Below are 19,065 nucleotides of genomic sequence, written 5' to 3' on the forward strand. Positions count from 1 at the left end.
CACATTTACAGTTTTATTACAATTTATAAAATACACATCCTAAATTATGTTCACAGTCATCAACAATTCAGTAACTAAAAGTTCCCTTCATTCTGTAGTTATTTAGACTACTGTTAAAGTCATTCAATCATCCCTGTGTGCAATCGAAGTTTTGATACTGGGCAATACGTTGTGGCAGTCCCGAGCAGTACTTATAGCACTGAGCTGGCTGCCATGGACGGTAAGATTCATTCAAATCAAAAGGGAACAAATATCATGACAACATGATTGTCAAAGAAAGAGCCCTCTACTTAGCACACACACACAATCATATAAGTGCCATATACGCAAGCACATAGAGACACAGAAGCATGCATGCTCTGCCTACACACCCACACACACACATTTGTTGCAAAGAAAATATGTTTATTTACTGTGGTCTTAAGCCCAGCTTCTGTCATCACAATTAGTAAATATACCTAGAAATGTATCCACATTGAAACACAATTAATAGGAACTTGACAACAAACTAACTAAATTTCAGTAGCAGTTTTTTACATGTTTTATTGGGAGTTAGTTTAGGATTAACTGTTAACATTTTTATGTGCAATAACATGCATTTGCACTGCAAATCTACCTGCTGGTATACACACAGTTAATAATTCACTCTATCAATGGGTTTCTGAAATTCCGCCCAGCAAAACGAGCCGCATCTCCAAGCTCCTCTTCAATTCTAAAAGATGAAAAATAGTATTGATATTAAGTCATGTTGATTGTGAGTTCACAAGATAGCATGTACAGTAGTATTCAGTACACTCACTACAGTGTGTACAGTATACTTGTACATGATATGGGGAAAATTAAGTCATTGCTAGAATAGCAAATTAACATAAAAAATAACGTTATTTTGACAGCTTGGTTTTCACGGCAGACAAATTAATACTTCTTAACAATAATTCCTTGACATTGACAATCTGTTGAAAGAAACAGATTTTTAAATGTACCTGAGAATCTGGTTGTACTTGGCCAAACGCTCAGAGCGACAGGGTGCACCAGTCTTGATCTATTAGGGGTCAAAGGTTAATATCTCTAAATATAATCAATATCATGTTAACATCTCTTCAAAACATAAAAAGGTAAACATTCATTAAAGCAAAGTGGTATTTCCATGTTTTCAGTCTTTTTGCAAATTATGGCATTATAATGCATTTCAAATTATCATGGCACAGCATCTTTGTAGACCTTAAAATATATAAAAGCACATCATTTCACTAATCCCTATATGAAAATGGATAATGCTTTCCAAATATTTATCACCTGACATGATTATGAATGTTGGCATTGTTGGTTTTTCTTAAAACACACACTCATAACAAATAAAAGGTGTTATATGAAACTCACCTGTCCAGTGCATAAGCCAACCACCAAATCAGCAATGAATGTATCCTCCGTTTCTCCAGACCGATGGCTGACCATCACCCCCCAGCCACTAGACTGAGCCATCTTACACCTGCATTACAAGATGGAGGATGACATTTACTAAAATAGCTTTGTCAAAGTCTTAAGTAGCACAGGATTTTTATATTGTATAAAACCTGTAATATTTTAACAATCTACATATAATAGGTTTCAATGAAGTGTTGACTTACGCTTGCAAGGACTCAGTAACGGAGCCAATCTGATTGACTTTCAGAAGGAGGCAGTTGCAGGCTTTCTCATCCACAGCCTTAGTGATGCGTGTGGGATTGGTCACTGTAAGGTCATCTCCAACAATCTGTATGTCTGTACTTCCTGTGTAGTTGGTCCAGGCTGCCCAGTCATCCTGGTCAAATGGGTCTTCGATGGACACCACTGTGGATGAGAAATGATGGTTCTAAAATACAGAATCTTCTCTTTGAATGACAGACAGGTTCAGGTTTTTTGCACATTTATATTACATTGGAGGCGCTTACATAGGACTACAATGAAAATGAGTCCCACTGTACCACGTGCAGTTTACATTTCTGACTAATAAAGTATTTAATCAATCAAATTTGTAAATGTTCAGCATTCAACACTTCATAAGGAAATATTCCAGACCCTTTTGCAAACTACAATTTGCCATTTTCCTTTGCTTTGACTTAAGATAAAAAGCTCTTTCAGCATCTATTACTATTAGGTTACCTGGATAATCCTTAACAAAGCTATTGTAGAGGTCAGCCAGCTCATCAGGTGAGATGTAGCGGCTTGGGTCATCAGGCGACTTGAAGTCCAGATCATATTTCCCATCCCGGTAAAATTCAGATGCTGCCACGTCCATTCCTATCACTATCTCATCTGTGTAACCTGCGGCGGCAATTGCCTCCTTTATCAGCTCCAGAGCTGCAGGGAAACACCAGAAAGAAGAGGCATGAAGTATACAGTACATCCATATTCAATGTGGAAGGTAAAGCAAAACTAATGCTGTAGTGTTTCCTCTACATATCTTAGTTCTGAGCAGATTGTTGGTGTTTTTGTATGTAGTGGTACATTTTTTCTGAATGCACGTTTATGGTAAAGGCACTGATTGCAAGCATTTTAGACTACACTAGACAGGTGGGATTGAACACTGGTAATCAAGCAGTGGTTCTATGTTTTACTGTACCTTCCTGATTCTCGAGGATGTTTGGGGCAAAGCCACCTTCATCACCCACATTGGTGGCATCCTGGCCATACTTCTTCTTAATGACACTCTTGAGATTGTGGTAGACCTCAGCTCCCATGCGCATAGCTTCCTTAAAGGAACTAGCACCAACAGGCAGGATCATGAATTCCTGCATAGCAAGTTTGTTACCGGCATGAGATCCACCATTGATGACATTGAAGGCCTGTAAAGAGAACAAGAATGGTGAACCGCATGATGAATTGAGTTAAATATCAGGATTCAAACATTTGTTAATGTTACATTTTGTTAAATTTGTTCAAAAATAGCTTGCCTGCTGTTCTAAGCTTGTAAATTACATAGCCCATACATACAATGATGTATGTAGGGCTTAAGTGATTGATGTGTTAACAGAACACTCACCGGCACAGGCAAGATGACCTCTGCGTTGCCTGCAAGGTCAGCAATATGACGATAAAGGGGAACTTCTTTCTCTGCAGCTCCGGCTTTGCAGACAGCCAGTGACACACCCAAAATAGCATTTGCTCCCAATTGGGCTGTGTCATGAAAGAAATGAAAAAGAAGCTGGTTGTGAACATATCCATACTAGCAAAACCCCATGCTTTAATTGGCATCACATTATTTGCTAAACAGTCTGTTTCTCTTGTGAAGTGCCAGAACTATTAAAAGCAACAGGAAAGTTACACACCTATACATAATGCTATGTTCTGGAGCCACTTAAACCCTATTGAACCAGAGTTTCACCGCTTTTTCTCTCTACAATAAATCTCTTTACCAAAAAACACATTGTGAACTTGTAGATCTGCTATTTTTGATTAATGTTACAAAAAAAAACATTGATTTTCCTTTTTCAACATGCGACAGAGTATAAAAGAGGCTCATGCTTCTAGTTATGGCTTGTGCACGATATTTGCTCCGATTATGCTGTTTTTGGCACTCACCGACAAAACTCCAGATCTGACGCAAGACCGGGCTTTGATCGCTGAGGTTTTGCTCATTGTGTGTGAAAGGAGCTGCGAGAAGATCCAGCACCGCTAAAAGTGCTCGCCGACGCCTTCCCGAGTGTTTCTGAATATCTAGCAGGTTTGATATTTGTCTCTCTGACCGACTGGACATCATACAGTATGAACTGGGTTGCGACCACGTCCCGAGAAGGCCTGCATTTCACAGCCAATGAGAGCACAGGACAGCTGTGCTCACTGCTCACAGACACTTTCTGTCGACTGTATCGATAGATGATCAAATGACCTTTATTCCTTGGGTAAATCTCTGTGTCGTATATATTGGTAGCTATATTAGCCCAATATTGCGGTTACGCATTTCAATTGAATAATGTTGATAAACCGCATCGAAATCAAAGCTGCAGCAGCGCAAACCTTTGGACATTGTGAGCTCTGTGTGTGTGTGTGTGTGTGTGTGTGTGTGTGTGTGTGTGTGTGTGTGTGTGTGTGTGTGTGTGTCAGAGAATTATTTAATGAAAATCAAGACTTAACATCCTGTCTCGCTATAGCGCACATAGCACACTAGGCTACGCTATAACAAACATTTCGCCCTGTGTAGCCTATTCCTGTGTGTGCAGAGAGAGAGAGAGAGAGAGAGAGAGAGAGAGAGACGTCCTGTGTTGGTCTCGCGCTTGTATCACGGCATCCTGCACGTACGTGAGATGTATTTGGAATGCATTGGAATAAAAAACAAATGATGTACTCTTGCAGTGTGTGATGCCTACTCGGCTATCAATCATTTAGTGTGAAAGCCACAAAGATATAATGACAGTCGATTAAAAAAAAAAAGCCTCCTGTAGTGTGAAATACATAACGATTTGATGACTCGCCGACAACTTTAAAACTCCTACAGTTTGTAGGGGCCATTAGGCCAGTTACCAAAGTACGATAAAACTTACACTTGTTCTCCGTGCCATCCAGGTCCAGCATTATCTGGTCAATTTTCTCTTGCTCAATTACAGATACATCCTGATTATTTAAGGAAAATAGCATGGGAAATGGTTATTTTAGCTTTATTTAAGTGTAGGAAAAAGCTTTCGCACACCTAGAAATCAGACGTACAGTTGGAGGCCATCGATATTGTCCTTTTCATTTTGCTGAGGTTTGCGTGATCTGCGCAAAAGGACAGTTAACCCATTTTGGGCGGGAACCCCTTTTGGTGTTTTAAACATTATAATTTAGCTATTGAAGAATAGCAGATCTACAAGCTCATAGCGCGCCACCGAGTGGCGCGCTACGAGCTTGTAGGTCTGCTATTTTTGAAAAATCGTGAAAATATTTATTTCAGAAAACTGGAGGATTTAGAAGGATTTTTTTAAATGTTGAGGTCAGGCCTAAATGGGTCAAATGATAAGGGACAATATCGGTGGCACCCAACTGTATGCACAGGTGCGTAGGCCAGTGGACATCAATGAAAGGAATGAAAATACACCTGCACACTGTGTATCTGCTCGGTACTGTGTATCTGCTCGGTACTGTGTATCTGCTCGGTACTGTGTATCTGCTCGGTACTGTGTATCTGCTCGGTACAAGTGTTTTTTCTTTTAATATGGCAACGTTTCGGTCCCTCCGGACCTTGCCTGAAGAAGGTCTACTTTTTATGTATATGATGTATTGCCATGCTTTTTGTTCTTGCTTATTGTAAATCGCTCTGGATTAAGAGCGTCTGCTAAATGCCTGATTTTTAAATTGTAATTGTAAATTGTAAGGTCCAGAGGGACCGAAACGTTGCCTTATTAAAAGGAAATACACAGTGTGCGGGTGTATTTTCATTCCTTTCATTTAAATTAAGTTAAACTAATAAAGGTTATTATGCAATATTGATATCTGCCCAGCACAAAAACATGCAGATTCTTACTTGGCCAACAAGAGCAGGTGCAATCGTTGAATTAATGTTTTCCACAGCCTGCGAGACCCCTGTGGTGAGGAGATTTAACATGTTAATGTTGTTTCAAACAAGATATACAGTGCAAAGTAGAAGTGCAAACCTCAACTACCGTACATATGTTTGTGGAACCATGCAACATTTGTTACAAAATTGTTTTAAAAAGAGACATGCAGATTATTGAGGTAACTAAAACAGCCCATCAAATAATCATTCATTTTAGAGCAGCATAAAATATGACATAAACAATCAACATTCACATATTAAATCAATCACACAGACTAAATTGTGCAACCCACATGCTAAATGGCAGAATTCATGAATCATATCAGATTTGTCAGAGAGCATTCACGAACATTCGAAAAAACTTAAATGTTATGATCAAAGACTGCCAGACTGAGTGTGGGTTAATCTCAAGCAGAGTGATGAAAACTCACTAACTTACTTAAACCTTTTCACATCTGGAAAAAGAGATAGTGGGAGGTAATCCCGGATTAATGCTTAGTTGTTTGACAGTCTCCTGTGCTGGAAATAGCAGATCTACATGCTCACAACACGTCACATCGTGCTTGTAGATCTACTATTTTCAGTGTAGACACCATCAGCCGACTGAGTATAAATTGGGCATTATAGCAGGGAATAACAGTATAGTATATAAAGCACCTTGCCTAAAAACAAAACATTTGAAATTAAGGAGGCAAATAATCATGGATGGACAAATAGAATTAATGAAGGAAAACCAATTTTACACAGTCCATTTAAATCATTCAACATAATTCACCCAAGAGACAACAAAGCCCACATATACAAACCTTTCCCAAGGAAGCGTGACTTGTCATTATCCCTAAGCTCCAGGGCTTCATAGATTCCGGTGGATGCACCACTTGGTACAGCTGCCCTGAACAGACCTGCAAGATGTCGGCCGCAGTGTAGAGAAACATTATAAAAATAAAAGATCATGCAACACTGGAGTACAGTACACTATTCCTGTGGCAATTAGCATGAAACCTATAGCTTGCAATGTGGGCAGGGGGAAAGGAAATTGCACAATACTATTGCAATTGCAAAGAATCCAATTTTATGACAACCTCTGTAGGCCTACACAGTCTGTTGTAGGAAACTTAAATGAACCTTTTTCGGTGTAAAGATCAACTTCTACAGTGGGGTTTCCACGGGAATCGAAGATCTCTCTGGCATGGATCTTGATAATAGACATGGTGTTGCAGAATCCTGAGGAGAGAAAAGGCATTTGATTATTTTACCACTACTTTGAAACTCCCTCGAACCAGAAACCAAGATGTATTATCTATATTCACTCTGAATCCGATCACGTATCACTATACCATTAGCTTTGGTGTAAATAATGTCAGGCCTACCTTGTTTACACTGCTTCCTCCTTATGGCTTACTCACTTGAATGTCCTGACCTAGACCTAGTGCTAACATGTTAGCTAACAGCCTAATTGGATTAAAGCTTCCTCATCTGATTAATCACATGACAATTGGGTTGTAACACTTACCAACTGTCAAAACGAGATTACATTTCCCATTGCAGGATGCTTCTGTCTATATGCTACTCAATATTAAAATCTGAAGCCTCTGTATCCATGCAACCATATATTGTTTAATTTAATTTTCTGCCAATCGACTGCTCTCACATGATTCACATGATTGTGAACCAATCACAATTTAACTTAATTTTCTTCTCTAAAACATTTCCAAGCACTTTCTGTATGACATACGAAGGTGAAAAGTTCAAATGTATATCTCAAAAGAAACTACAAGCACAGTTAAGCATAATTTTACCACTTATGCCCCATTAAAAGAGAAATTGGAAGAAGTGTACCCTTGTTTTTGCCTATGACATGGTCAAAATAGGGACATCAGCGTTAAAGTGGTTAAAATTAAGAACCTTCACCTTCATATCATTAGGTTTTTTCTTTGATCCCTGTTTGGGTGAAAATACAAATTCATATCCTTCAAAACCTCTCTCCAATTAAAAAATAACTTTCCTTTGCCAATGTAAAAGCATAAAAAAATAAAAATAAAGTCCACTCAATGGATCTAGGATGGGTACTATAACAAGTGTGTGTTCCATTTAGGTTCCATCCTGCATACCAGCGCTGACATCTCCTGACGGGTATAACTGAATTAATACAGTTAATTCATGCCTTTCCCCCCCTTTTTAGCTGTTTAGTGTTTATCCACATTAAAGTCATCCATGAAAAAGGTCCATCAACAGTTTAAATGTTCAGGGTTTAGAATAGGCCTATATATAATACCTCAGATATATTAGGCCATATTTAACTAGAGAAATAAATGATGTCATACTAGACTGTATCTGCGTAATCCTCTTTTATTCTGTAGCACACTGTGAAATCTGAGATGTGTTCTGTCATAGCCATTTTGCTGAATCATGGCATAGATACAGTAGCCTGTGTACTCAATGACCCCAGGAATTATTGTCAAGAGGAACATGCTACATGCATCCTTCACCGTTAACTATTTGTTAATTGAATAATATGGGATGGGATAGTATTCGGCTATTCGCATGCAGTTGCATGAAAAGATTATTCCCAAGCAATGGCAGTTGCAAGGAGTTGCATTGGTGTGACATGTCCTTAAAACTGTTGGAGTTGCATTGGTGCTGTTTGGGTCTTACCTGGATAAAAATGAATAATGTTATAACTCGGTTTGGGATTGATTGATACACTTTTAACTTAATTTCGAAAATATAGCATAATTTGACAATGGAGGCTATGTGACTGTCATGCGTTATATAATGCCAGACTTGCCAGTATTGGTAAAAATTACCCAGGCCTTGCATGAACTTGTCTGACCTTTATTTCAGACCCTGTCTCACCCCACCGAGGCGTCAGGTGAGCATTTACAGTTATTACGTTATTACTATTAGCTAGCAATGCATCCGGGTTCGCTTGTGAAATTAATGTCACATCTAGTTTAGAAGTTGAAAAGTTGCCCACACACTCAACGAAATAGAAAACACGCCGAGGAATCGGTACTTTACATAATTTAAAGAACCACTTACCAGATGTGCTGTACAGTTTACAAAGTGAGAGGAGCAACTGCGGCGATGTTCTTCTGAACTTGAAACACCGACCCACTGTCAATCCGAACACCGTAAAGCTCATTACTGGGAGGGATGGTCGCGCTGTGATTGGCTAATTGGTTGCTATGGATACAGGATAGGTGGCACCTCGATTGGCTTTTTTTGTCTAAAATGTAAAAAACAAAACAAAAAACGTAATTTAACTAAGTAAGTAATGTAAAGTATACATGCTGTGAACATGCATCGCATCGTACATCATTATCAGACTTCATTTTATCTTTCAACATCTTTTACACACCGCAGCAGTTGCCTGACAACCAAATAGCCAATTACAGGGCGACCATCCCTCCGGGTTATGGGATATTGGGTGTGGCCTGTGGGCGCAAAGAAGAAGGATTTCTCTTGTCTTTTTCTCGTGACAGGACAGGAGTGGATCAAGTCGCGAGATTAGCTGCCAGAATCTCTTGAGCACTGGTTCTCAATGTGGGGTCCAGGGCCCCCCAGGTGTCATTGAGGGGAAAGAACTCCATTTATTGTACATTTTAGGATTTTACAGTAGGCTATAGATTGGGGCCCCGCCAGATATGAAAAAACATATCAACTGGGTGTCCATGTCCTAATCATGCATATGGCTGTAAATGTAAAAAGTTGAGAATCAATACTCTATCTAGAGTCTAGACCAGGGGTCTTCAACAGGGGTTCGGGGCCCCTAGGGGGTCCTCAGAGTTACTTCAAGGGGTCCGCCAAATCTTTGTGTGATAAGAACTTTTTAAAATTGTATTTCTAACATTAACCACTTTTATTTTAGCATCCGTATTCTGAGGGGAACATTAGCCGAAAATAGCAGATCTATTGTGAGCTTGTAGATCGGCTATTTCCGGCAAAGAGGTTTGGTGTAAAAGAGCAGACCAAACTAGTGAAAGGTCAAGTTTACTAAGTATTGGCGGTTTAAGTGGTTAAATGTCTGAAAATACACATTACATGAATGAAAGACAGTCATGACAGTGCTGTCAAACACGCCTATGAAGCTATCTATCTGTCCCTGCTTTATCTCTCTCTCAGCTAGGGGTCCTAGGGGTCCAAAATGTTGAAGTAGTAGGGTTAGAGAGGGTAACACAAGAATCTTATAACTAGAAATGTACTCTGTCGAAGTGCCAACATGCGCCTTGCACACAAGTAGGCCATGTGGTGCTGTTATTGGCTGTTGATGGTGACGTACTGTAACCAAATCTGTTTCAATCATTAATCCTATTGGGATTGAAGTAGGCCTAGTAGAGACGACCGACTCGACACCGGGCACTACACTCCCTGTGGTGGTGTGGAATGCATGTGTCGAATTTGAGATCGGTGGGGCGAACGGTTCTTATGTGAGTTATGTGCATTTACAGACGTACATACATACAGATACATGGTGCATTTATAGTTAGATTACCGTTGATTGCGTTTTTGTTTTTTTGTTTTTTGAGTGGCGCACACTGTCTCCAATGAACAGCGATCCCTATGTACCGTATGTCTGTTTGGAGTATAGGAGCTATTGACACCGGGGTCACATTGGGGTCACAGAGAGCAGTCGTGCTTAACTCAACAACTGTGTTTGCAACTGGCAACACACACACACACACACACACACACACACACACACACACACACACACACACACACACACACACACACACACACACACACACACACACACACACACACACACACACACACACACACACACACACACACACACAATGTTAAATGTGTCATATAATCCCATATGGGATGGACCAAAGTGGCATGACAAGTGGCATGACACAAAAATGTAAATGTGTTTCACACGCACGCACGCACGCACACACGCACGCACGCACGCACACAGTAACTATAACAATAAAAATCACACCCGTGTGAACTGAGTGGTGTAAGGTTTTATATAGCATGATCAGCTGTGGTCTGACGTAATGTCTGACGTAATGAAATAAGGTAAGGTATTATGTAGCCTGATCAGCTCTGATCTGACGTAATGAAATCACACCCGGATGTGATTTCACAACTGGCTTTTTCTGTGCAGAGAAAATGACCACGGTTGCTACGGTCATCCAGTTCACCCGGGTGTGATTTAATTACGTCAGAAATTATTTTGAACATAGCAACCATGGTCATTTTTTTATGCACACAAAAGCCAGTTGTAGGAGTGGTTTACACCACTCAAAAGTATAGTTGCACCCCTCGTTTCACGTGGTGCATTTTTAAAAAAATCTCAGCCAGGCTGAAGGCAGGGCTGGAGATATTGTTTTCATCCCTGTGCGTCTCTGTATGTGTTTCTGTCTGTGTGTCTGCGGCTATCTTACAAAGAATTAATAACATGGTCAGTCAAATCAGTCATGACAGCACTTTATCCGTCTAGTGCAGTGGTTCTCAAAGTTGGGATCCTTGACAGCATTTCAGGGGTCCCCAGCTTGAGCCAACTACTGTTTTGATGGACACTTAAAGGCCTATTATTATACACAGCCAATCACAATGCGAGCTCGGAAATATTTGTGACATCATTACCAATATAAAAGCTGCTTCTGGAGGAGATCAGTATCATAGTTTACAGGTAATTTGTTTGTCCACAGACATTCAGTGTTGCATCAAAGTGTGCCAAAGCAGCTTCTAATCAATGTGCACTTTGCCTCGAATGTATCAGTATTCAATCAAAGACGGTGCTGGCATAGTTTTTGATCCCAAAGGACAAGGATAAGTAATGTTAGAGCCTCTTCATCATGAAGAGGCAGAAGAACACTTGGACTCTTGTTCTCATGATCTGTATTTTAATATACCTTGGGGTCGGAGCTGCCATATTTAACACGTTGGAATCTGAACACGAAATGGTTCAGAGGAGGGAGCGTGATGCGAGAAAGTATGAACTTATGCATGAATATAACTTGACCGAAGTGATCTTTGCTGAGCTGGAGCAGGTCATTTTGCAGCTGAGGCCACACAAAGATGGGGTACAATGGGGATTTGCCGGATCCTTATATTTTGCAATTACTGTGATAACGACAATAGGCTATGGACATGCAGCCCCCAGCACAGACTCAGGGAAAGTGTTCTGCATGTTCTATGCCCTTCTGGGGATCCCTCTGACTCTCTTCATGTTTGAGAGCCTAGGAGAGAGGATCAGAACATTTGTCAAGTACCTTCTGTATCGAACCAAAAGGTTCCTGGGAATGCGCAGACCTGAGATCTCCGTAGCCAGCATGGTGTCTGTGGGCATTCTCTCCTGCACCAGCATATTGTGTTTGGGGGCCCTGGCATTCTCTAACTATGAGGGATGGAACTTCCTCCACGCCTTCTACTATTGCTTCATTACACTCACCACCATCGGATTCGGTGACTATGTTGCCCTGCAGAGGGACGATGCTCTTCAGAATGACCCGTATTATATGGCCTTCTGCTTCGTCTACATCTTTGTTGGACTGATGGTGATCTCAGCCTGCCTCAACGTGGTCGTGCTGCGCTTCCTCATCATGAACGCCAAGGATGAGAGCATGGATACCAAGCACAAAGCATCAAGCAGTTACTTTATTCCCGAACAGGTCTAGGGGTAAGGGACGCAACACTATGCCGATTCAGTCAGGCAAAAGTGTGAAAGACTTATTGTGCGTGATGAATCTCTTTTTTAACCAGGCAAAGCAAGTTAAGAACAAATTCCAAAAAGGCTCTTGAGGGAGATGGGAAGGGAGTTAAAATAAATCAACAATCAGGTAGGTAGGTACCTCAACAAATGTCTTAGGTGCAAGCAATACAGGCTAGGGGAGAATTTCCGTTGGCTGTGGTGGCAACCCACCTGCTCCCAGTTTGATCTCCACCACCACATCCCTCATGCATGTGGAAGATGCTAGGTCTATAAGGAGCCATGGGGGGTGAACCAAAACGCTGTGCTGCATTTCCAATCTGCTCTTACTGCCTGTGATACCAGAGCAGAGAGAAGATGCTGGGATCCCTCCCCACAGTGATGATTCCTCAGTTGCTCTCTGATGCTTCCCCCCGGCAGAGCAGCATGTCTCCACACCACATTGAGCCTAGGTCCGCAGGGTGTGTGTGTGTGTACAGCCGGGGAACAGCCACATGCCAGCATGTGTGTGAGGCCTACACATTATGTCTCTTTAAGAGACGGAACTCCGTCTAGCCTCGAAGTACAAATGCAATACGATATTTAGTTGCCCAGTGGACTGTACACAATCAGTAATTCACAGAGAAGAAACGTGAAACCAAAAAGATATTTTCAGTGCTATAATAAAAAAAAAATCACACCAGTATGAAGTGAGGGGCACTCTTATCATCGTACATCATCATGATGTAACATGTCGATTTGCTCAGACACATGACGATTCTCTATTCATTCTCAATGGGAATTTAACAAAAATACCGATTTGCTCAGACACATAAGGCGTAAATTCTCCATTCATTGTCCAGGGCCATAGAGTAAGACAGAGTTACGACAACTCCGTTCACTACAAGGGGGCCAGTTCAATGGCGGCTCTTCTACATAGACTTCTATTGGCGAATAGTGACAAAGGCCTGAACCTGAAGTTTATGGAATGCATTGAGTCTATAGGCTTTACAGTGACAAACGAGTTACATGAACCACGTGATCGGGCTGTTTTCGGCCCCCTCAATGTTGTAACTCCGTCTTACTCTATGGCTCTGTCATTGTCAATGGGAATTTAATGTTTGTGTAGGACAAAAATACAGATTTGCTCAAACACATATGATGTAAATTCTCCATTCATTGTCAATGGCATTTTATGTTTGCGTTACGACACTATAGCTGAATATAGGAGGGGCTGGTGCCCCTCAATAATAAAAACTAAAAACAAGACAGGGTCTAATAATGTCTGTACAAAATGTGGCCAGTCTGTAATGGCAGTTCTATGATTATGTTTCTAGGACGTGTGACTCCATATTTGGGCTAGGTGTTTCAGCCTGATTCCATAAGCATGGAGAGCTCTCAAGTCAAATGCATACAAATAGGTGCTTGAAAGTGCAAAAAGGAATATGAAGGACAAACACCCCTTCAGTATGGGTTGATTGTGACGCTTGAGGTGTCACAGGGTTCAAGACTCTGAGAATTTTCCCTGTGGCTGTCAGAGCCCTGAATGAAGACAGACAATAAAAATCACTCGTGTGAAGTGAGCGGTGCCTTTTATCATGATACACACAAAGCCACACAATGGAGCGTTTAGCACCGCTCAAAAGGGAAAACTACAATTAAGTCCAGAGTAGATGCTAAAAATTGTATTTGCGCAATGTACATAATACCGGCACATCAGGGTGCCCAGTGGACACATGCGTAAATCGATTTTGTCGTCAACGGTTTCTTCTTTTTTAAGGGGCGCTAGCCCCTTCTATAAACAGCTTTTGTCCCCACACGTCTCGAGATTTGCCATTGACAATGAACAGAGAAATTACGTCCGCTAAATATGACGTCAATTAAACACCACACATTAAACGCCATTGAAGGGAAAATGTACGTCATATGTAAACGAGCAAATCAGCCAACCAATCACAGGCAACAGAAATTCGGATTGGCCAGTATGAGATGATGCATGATGATAAGAGCTGATAGTTCCACTAAATATGTAAATTAAACATTAAACGCCATTGAAGGGAAAACCTATGTCATATGTAAACGAGCAAATGGGCTAACCATCACCTGTTGGTGGGAGCGCTTGGCCAATAAGGGACCACCTTATGTACCTTATGTAGCAATGTCAAATGTCCGCTAACATAAATTGATGTACAATGACAAGAGCGCCCCTCATTTCACACGGGTGTGATTTTATTTATTTGTTTTACACAGTGCACCTCGACAACAGCCTGCATTACTTGTTAGGCAACGGTTTCCGTTTGTGTCTGACCTCAGTGCATGTTGCCACCAACCGACCATCAGGGGCCCATATATGGGATACGCTGAGGTCATCAATATGATGTAATAGTACTGGCTGATGCCATAGTCTGGGCTCCATAATTGGCCATGGCTAAGACAGACCCCCATATATGGGCATAGATCGGACACTGCGCCTTGACAATTGACATCGGTGCATGTTACATTTGTGACGTTTGCAGTCTGCAGGGGAGAATCTGCATTGAACATCTGAAAATACTTATATTAATATATATTAATTATATTTTAAGCCTGGGACCAAGCCATCCAGGCTCCTAGTGAATCATGTCCATAAAACAAAATAGAGAAAATAATGTATTTATTAAAACATGAGTTGTGAAAATACTGAGTTGCTCTTGTGACCACTATTTCATAAACCAAGCTGAATACCATTTACAAATCTCAGATTCATCTGAATAATTGTCAAAGCAAAGTACTCCAGTGTAGCGTCCAGCCTCTTCCAAGTGTTGTGGGTGTGGCTGCATCAGCTGCATGGCACTGAGCTGGACATACGATGACGATACACATGAAGATTTGTACTTTTACGTTTCTCTAGAAACTGTTTTCATTATTGAAACAAAATGTTTTGTACAATTCTGTTATTCATATATTTATAGCAGCTGAGCATTATGCAACCGAGATGACCTATTTGGCTATTTCTGTCTGTTTCACTATTTTGGATAGGTCATATTCAGAAAGAAAATATACTTAAATTCCTTAAGTAGACTTAAAACAAAAGCCAATTTATTTATTTAAACAAAAAACAAAGAGTACAAAAAAAGCATCAAGATTTGTTTAACTGGCCACATTTGTCCTGAGAATTTTTATATCATCGGTTGGCCGATCTTGAGTGTTGACCTCCACCATTCCAATGCGATTCAACACAGTCATTCCTTGGTACACTCTTCCAAAAATACTGTGCTTTCCATCCAACCACTGAGTGGCTCCTAGGGTGAGGAAGAACTGGCTTCCATTTGTGTCCGGTCCTGAATTGGCCATCGCCAGAATACCTGCACCTTAGGCACACAAATGAAACGAAGACCATTTAGGTGCAAAAGCACAATTCTATAAGATATAGTAGGTCTTTTTCACCTCAATTCATTTCATGGTAAAGAGAATTGCCACAATTTAAAATGTCATGCCAGGTGTCTTTGATGTTACCTGTGAATTTTAGTTCAGGATGCAACTCGTCTTCGAACTGTTTACCAAATATGGATGCTCCACCTCGACCTGTTGAAGGAGACAGAAAAACATGCAAATACTGAATACCAAAACAAAACGATATTTAAATATTTAACCAAGAGTTTAAATATTACACATCAAAGATGCATTTATTTTGTGGCCTATAGGACTTCATGGGGCTGGCTGATATGGACAAAATCTAATTTCACAATGTTTTTGACCAAATATCTGAACCGATATTTTGACGATATCGCATTGTGATATACATTTCCTGTAAATCTTTAAAAAAATAGACAATCTACAAGCTCACAACATGCCGCATTGTGCTCAGGGTAGCCAGTCACACAACAGTTATGTGACTGGATGTTAAACATCAAAATAATATTTATGGATATATCCAGCCCTATGCTTTGCTTTCTCTCTCCTTTTTATTTGATGTAATCATGGTGAAGTAAAATAACGGTTGGTAGCAGAGCATCAATTAGTTGATTTTTAATGATAGTGGCAGGTATCAATAAGATCCTCTTCTTCTTTAAATTAAAGTAAATAAATAAATATGAAATGAGTATCCTACTTTCTGTACAGAACCACATTTTGCTGGTACTGTGGCACCTTATTCAAGCAATAAGATAGGCCAGGCTAGGAATTATTGCTTTTCAGTAAAGCTAACTCGAAGCGAACTTCAATACAGTAGCTTCAACACAGCCTAATAACCACATGGACCGTCTGGAGCGTGTGTGACTGTGATCAACCCACCTGTTCCTGTTGGGTCTCCACCTTGTACCATGAAGTCTTTGATTATCCGATGGAACTTGGTGTTGTTGAAGTATCCCCTTCTGGCCAACTCAGCAAAGTTTTTGCAGGTCTTAGGGGCATGTCTCCAGTAAAGTTCCAGCACAATTGACCCCATACTGTAAAACATGAACATTTGTCTCAGCACTGTTTCACAGTTTTGGTTGTGTACAGTGTGTAACATTATACAAAAGCATTAACTTAAAAGTAGTGACGCTGCCCAATAGTCCGGCAGCTGGGCTTGTGGGGTGGGACATTTGGTAGTGTTTTTTATTGGCCTAAAATATTGTCTATATACATGCATTCATGAATCCAAAAATGTCAAATTTTCCTTATGATTTAAGTGTCATTCATGATTATGAATCCATTCCAAGCATTAGTTTTGCACAAAAAACATTCCTTGGGCTAAAAATGGCCATAGCCGTCATGACAAATGTGATGAGATTCAGCACAAATGTAATGAGGTCAGCACATTTGGGTCAGCACAAGTGGCTATGGCTATGTCACATGATACTTAAGCATAAGGAAAGTTTGATTTTTTTTTTTTTTTTTTTACTTACATAGGATATTTAATGGTAGGGTCACAAGAAACCCCTATAAAAAATTGATCAATACAGACAGCCGATCAGCAAGCCAGTATTTTAGGCCAATAAAAAAAAGACTATATACCAAATTTCCCGCTATAAACATCAAACCAGGAAGTTATGCAGGAACGCCTACTGAGTGGCAAAAAACTACTTTCAGGCCTTGACAGCCCATACATCCACACAGAAAAGTCTTATCTGATTGCATTAAACAACATTAAACAATGTTAAACTCACTTTGCCTGTTTCTTTGCCACTCGATGTGCCATTCACTTTAAGCATGCGCATACTCTCTATTCGTCAGAATCGAAAAAAACCTCTACGAAGTCTAAATCTTGGGCTGTCTCCTTGTTGTTTCTTTATTTGTTGTGTGTGTGTGTGTGTGTGTGTGTGTGTGTGTGTGTGTGTGTGTGTGTGTCTTTGTCATTTCATGTCTTGCATTGTTGTCTTGTATTTGACAAAATCTAAAAATGAAAATTAAACATTATAAATATTTTAAAGTTTAAAAAAGAAGTTGAAGGATGAATGTATGAGTGTGTTCAATTCAACTTTCCCAATTTGTTTTTACATTTAGGAAAAACAATGTTTACGTGCCCAGTCTGTCCACTCTGCACCCATAAGCTATTTAGCCCAAAATCCAAAATAAAAGATTCAGATAAGTGAACGACCTGATAAATGTAAAATGTTGTCCCATTCCCATAGACTAGACACAAATCCCCATCGCTTGACTGGTGGCTCATGTGTTTTTTCTTTTACGTACTAAGTTTGATTCATGGACAATTGGACATGGTTCCAAGCAAAGCTAAATAGCTACCATTTGAACTGAAATAAGTACGATAGCTGCATTAATTTAATACTTACGTTGTCTCTACAGTAACTGTGGGTGGTTGCCATGAATCTTGGGGTATCCCTGACATTACTAGACTATAATAGTCGCACAACAGCAAAATAAAATGATAAAACAGCGCGTTATTAGCAACATAAGAGGAGCGGGAGCATGAGTGAATGAACTGAAGACCTCAACACACCGGAACCACACGCTACTTCTGACTCACGCTCCAACTTCTACTGCCACCTACTGGACCAATACAGTATAATATGCCATCCTTTTAACAGTTTGCATGCTGTAATTGCTGTTCTGTTCGATGCAATGCATGATCTGTTTTAGCTCTGGTCCATAGTCTTCTTAAGCAGTAGAAGGCCATGAACCAGAGCTAGATCTGTTTATGAAACATAAAGGGAAAGCGGACAGAAGAGAAATAGAGAGAGACAGAGGTCAAGGAAGCATGCAGGTCTCATACTGGTATCTTTGTTCATTTCTCCTCACATAAGTCTCAAATGTCAGCAGAATCATCTGACCACGTGAGGTCGGTCGGACCACGGGGAAGTCCGCGAAAGTTGTTCCTTCTGCAAAAGTAATTTCTTCTCCTGTAAGTATAGGGCCTACAGCAGGGGTGGCCAACACAACAATACATGTCCAGACAGAGCATGTGAATTGGTCCCTGTTTTTCACACACATCGAGCAGAGAAAATACATTTCACTGTTAATGTTGTAATCTTTCCGGGGTGTAATTAACAGACTGAAATATGATATAAGCATGTATTCTAAACAAATTAAATCTAGGGATGTGGTGTAACTTTAATGCTAGTGATTTCTTTCATTGATGATTGCCTTACACAAGGTTGCCTGCAGAGGTCACCAACAGTAACAATTTGTGCCCTGACTGTTAATCTTTGCCATGAGATTAAGGTGGATGCTTAGGCTACACACTTCATAGAGTACAAAATTGTAGACATATAGTTAGGATAATAATATAATAATATCTCATTTTGGAGGGAACCAGGGAAATTAAAGAATTTAAATTTGATTAGAAAGGAGGGATGGTGAATTTTACAAATTATAAACATATGCTGGCACCAGGACCGGTGTATTATGCATGCTTAAAGGACCACTTCGCCACTTTTCAACTTCTCTTCCTATAATTGGTCCCAACTAATGTTCATGATAAAAT

The 19,065-nt window shown here is 40.2% G+C and overlaps 3 protein-coding genes across 4 annotated transcripts; 1 reads left to right on the top strand and 2 right to left on the bottom strand.

Moving 5' to 3' along the window:
• Positions 1 to 540: 540 nt before the first annotated feature.
• Positions 541 to 8,649, bottom strand: eno1b (enolase 1b, (alpha)). Of its 2 annotated transcripts, none has more exons than XM_079510156.1 (12): positions 8,555 to 8,649; positions 6,638 to 6,736; positions 6,319 to 6,414; positions 5,480 to 5,538; positions 4,521 to 4,590; positions 3,023 to 3,156; positions 2,603 to 2,825; positions 2,143 to 2,340; positions 1,629 to 1,830; positions 1,381 to 1,489; positions 984 to 1,042; positions 541 to 712 (listed from the first exon to the last, which is right to left on the bottom strand). In XM_079510156.1, exons 2-12 carry the CDS (start codon positions 6,720 to 6,722, stop codon positions 643 to 645), a joined length of 1,305 nt encoding a protein of 434 aa, XP_079366282.1. In that variant the 5' UTR covers positions 6,723 to 6,736; positions 8,555 to 8,649; the 3' UTR covers positions 541 to 642. The 2 variants fall into 2 exon arrangements, with proteins under 2 accessions (XP_079366282.1, XP_079366283.1); XM_079510157.1 differs by lacking the exon at positions 8,555 to 8,649 and adding an exon at positions 6,883 to 6,910.
• A 2,679-nt stretch (positions 8,650 to 11,328) lies between these two features.
• LOC306929997 (potassium channel subfamily K member 3-like) lies at positions 11,329 to 12,150 on the top strand (the record flags this gene model as incomplete). Its single annotated transcript, XM_079510734.1, has 1 exon — positions 11,329 to 12,150. One exon carries the CDS (start codon positions 11,329 to 11,331, stop codon positions 12,148 to 12,150), a length of 822 nt encoding a protein of 273 aa, XP_079366860.1.
• A 3,067-nt stretch (positions 12,151 to 15,217) lies between these two features.
• ppil1 (peptidylprolyl isomerase (cyclophilin)-like 1) lies at positions 15,218 to 18,128 on the bottom strand. The gene is made up of 4 exons (XM_079509344.1): positions 17,915 to 18,128; positions 16,434 to 16,588; positions 15,657 to 15,725; positions 15,218 to 15,511 (listed from the first exon to the last, which is right to left on the bottom strand). Exons 1-4 carry the CDS (start codon positions 17,968 to 17,970, stop codon positions 15,291 to 15,293), a joined length of 501 nt encoding a protein of 166 aa, XP_079365470.1. The 5' UTR covers positions 17,971 to 18,128; the 3' UTR covers positions 15,218 to 15,290.
• Positions 18,129 to 19,065: the final 937 nt, after the last annotated feature.

The sequence above is a fragment of the Electrona antarctica genome (assembly GCF_951216825.1).
Source record: "Electrona antarctica genome assembly, chromosome: 9".
In the NCBI taxonomy this organism is placed as follows: domain Eukaryota; kingdom Metazoa; phylum Chordata; class Actinopteri; order Myctophiformes; family Myctophidae; genus Electrona; species Electrona antarctica.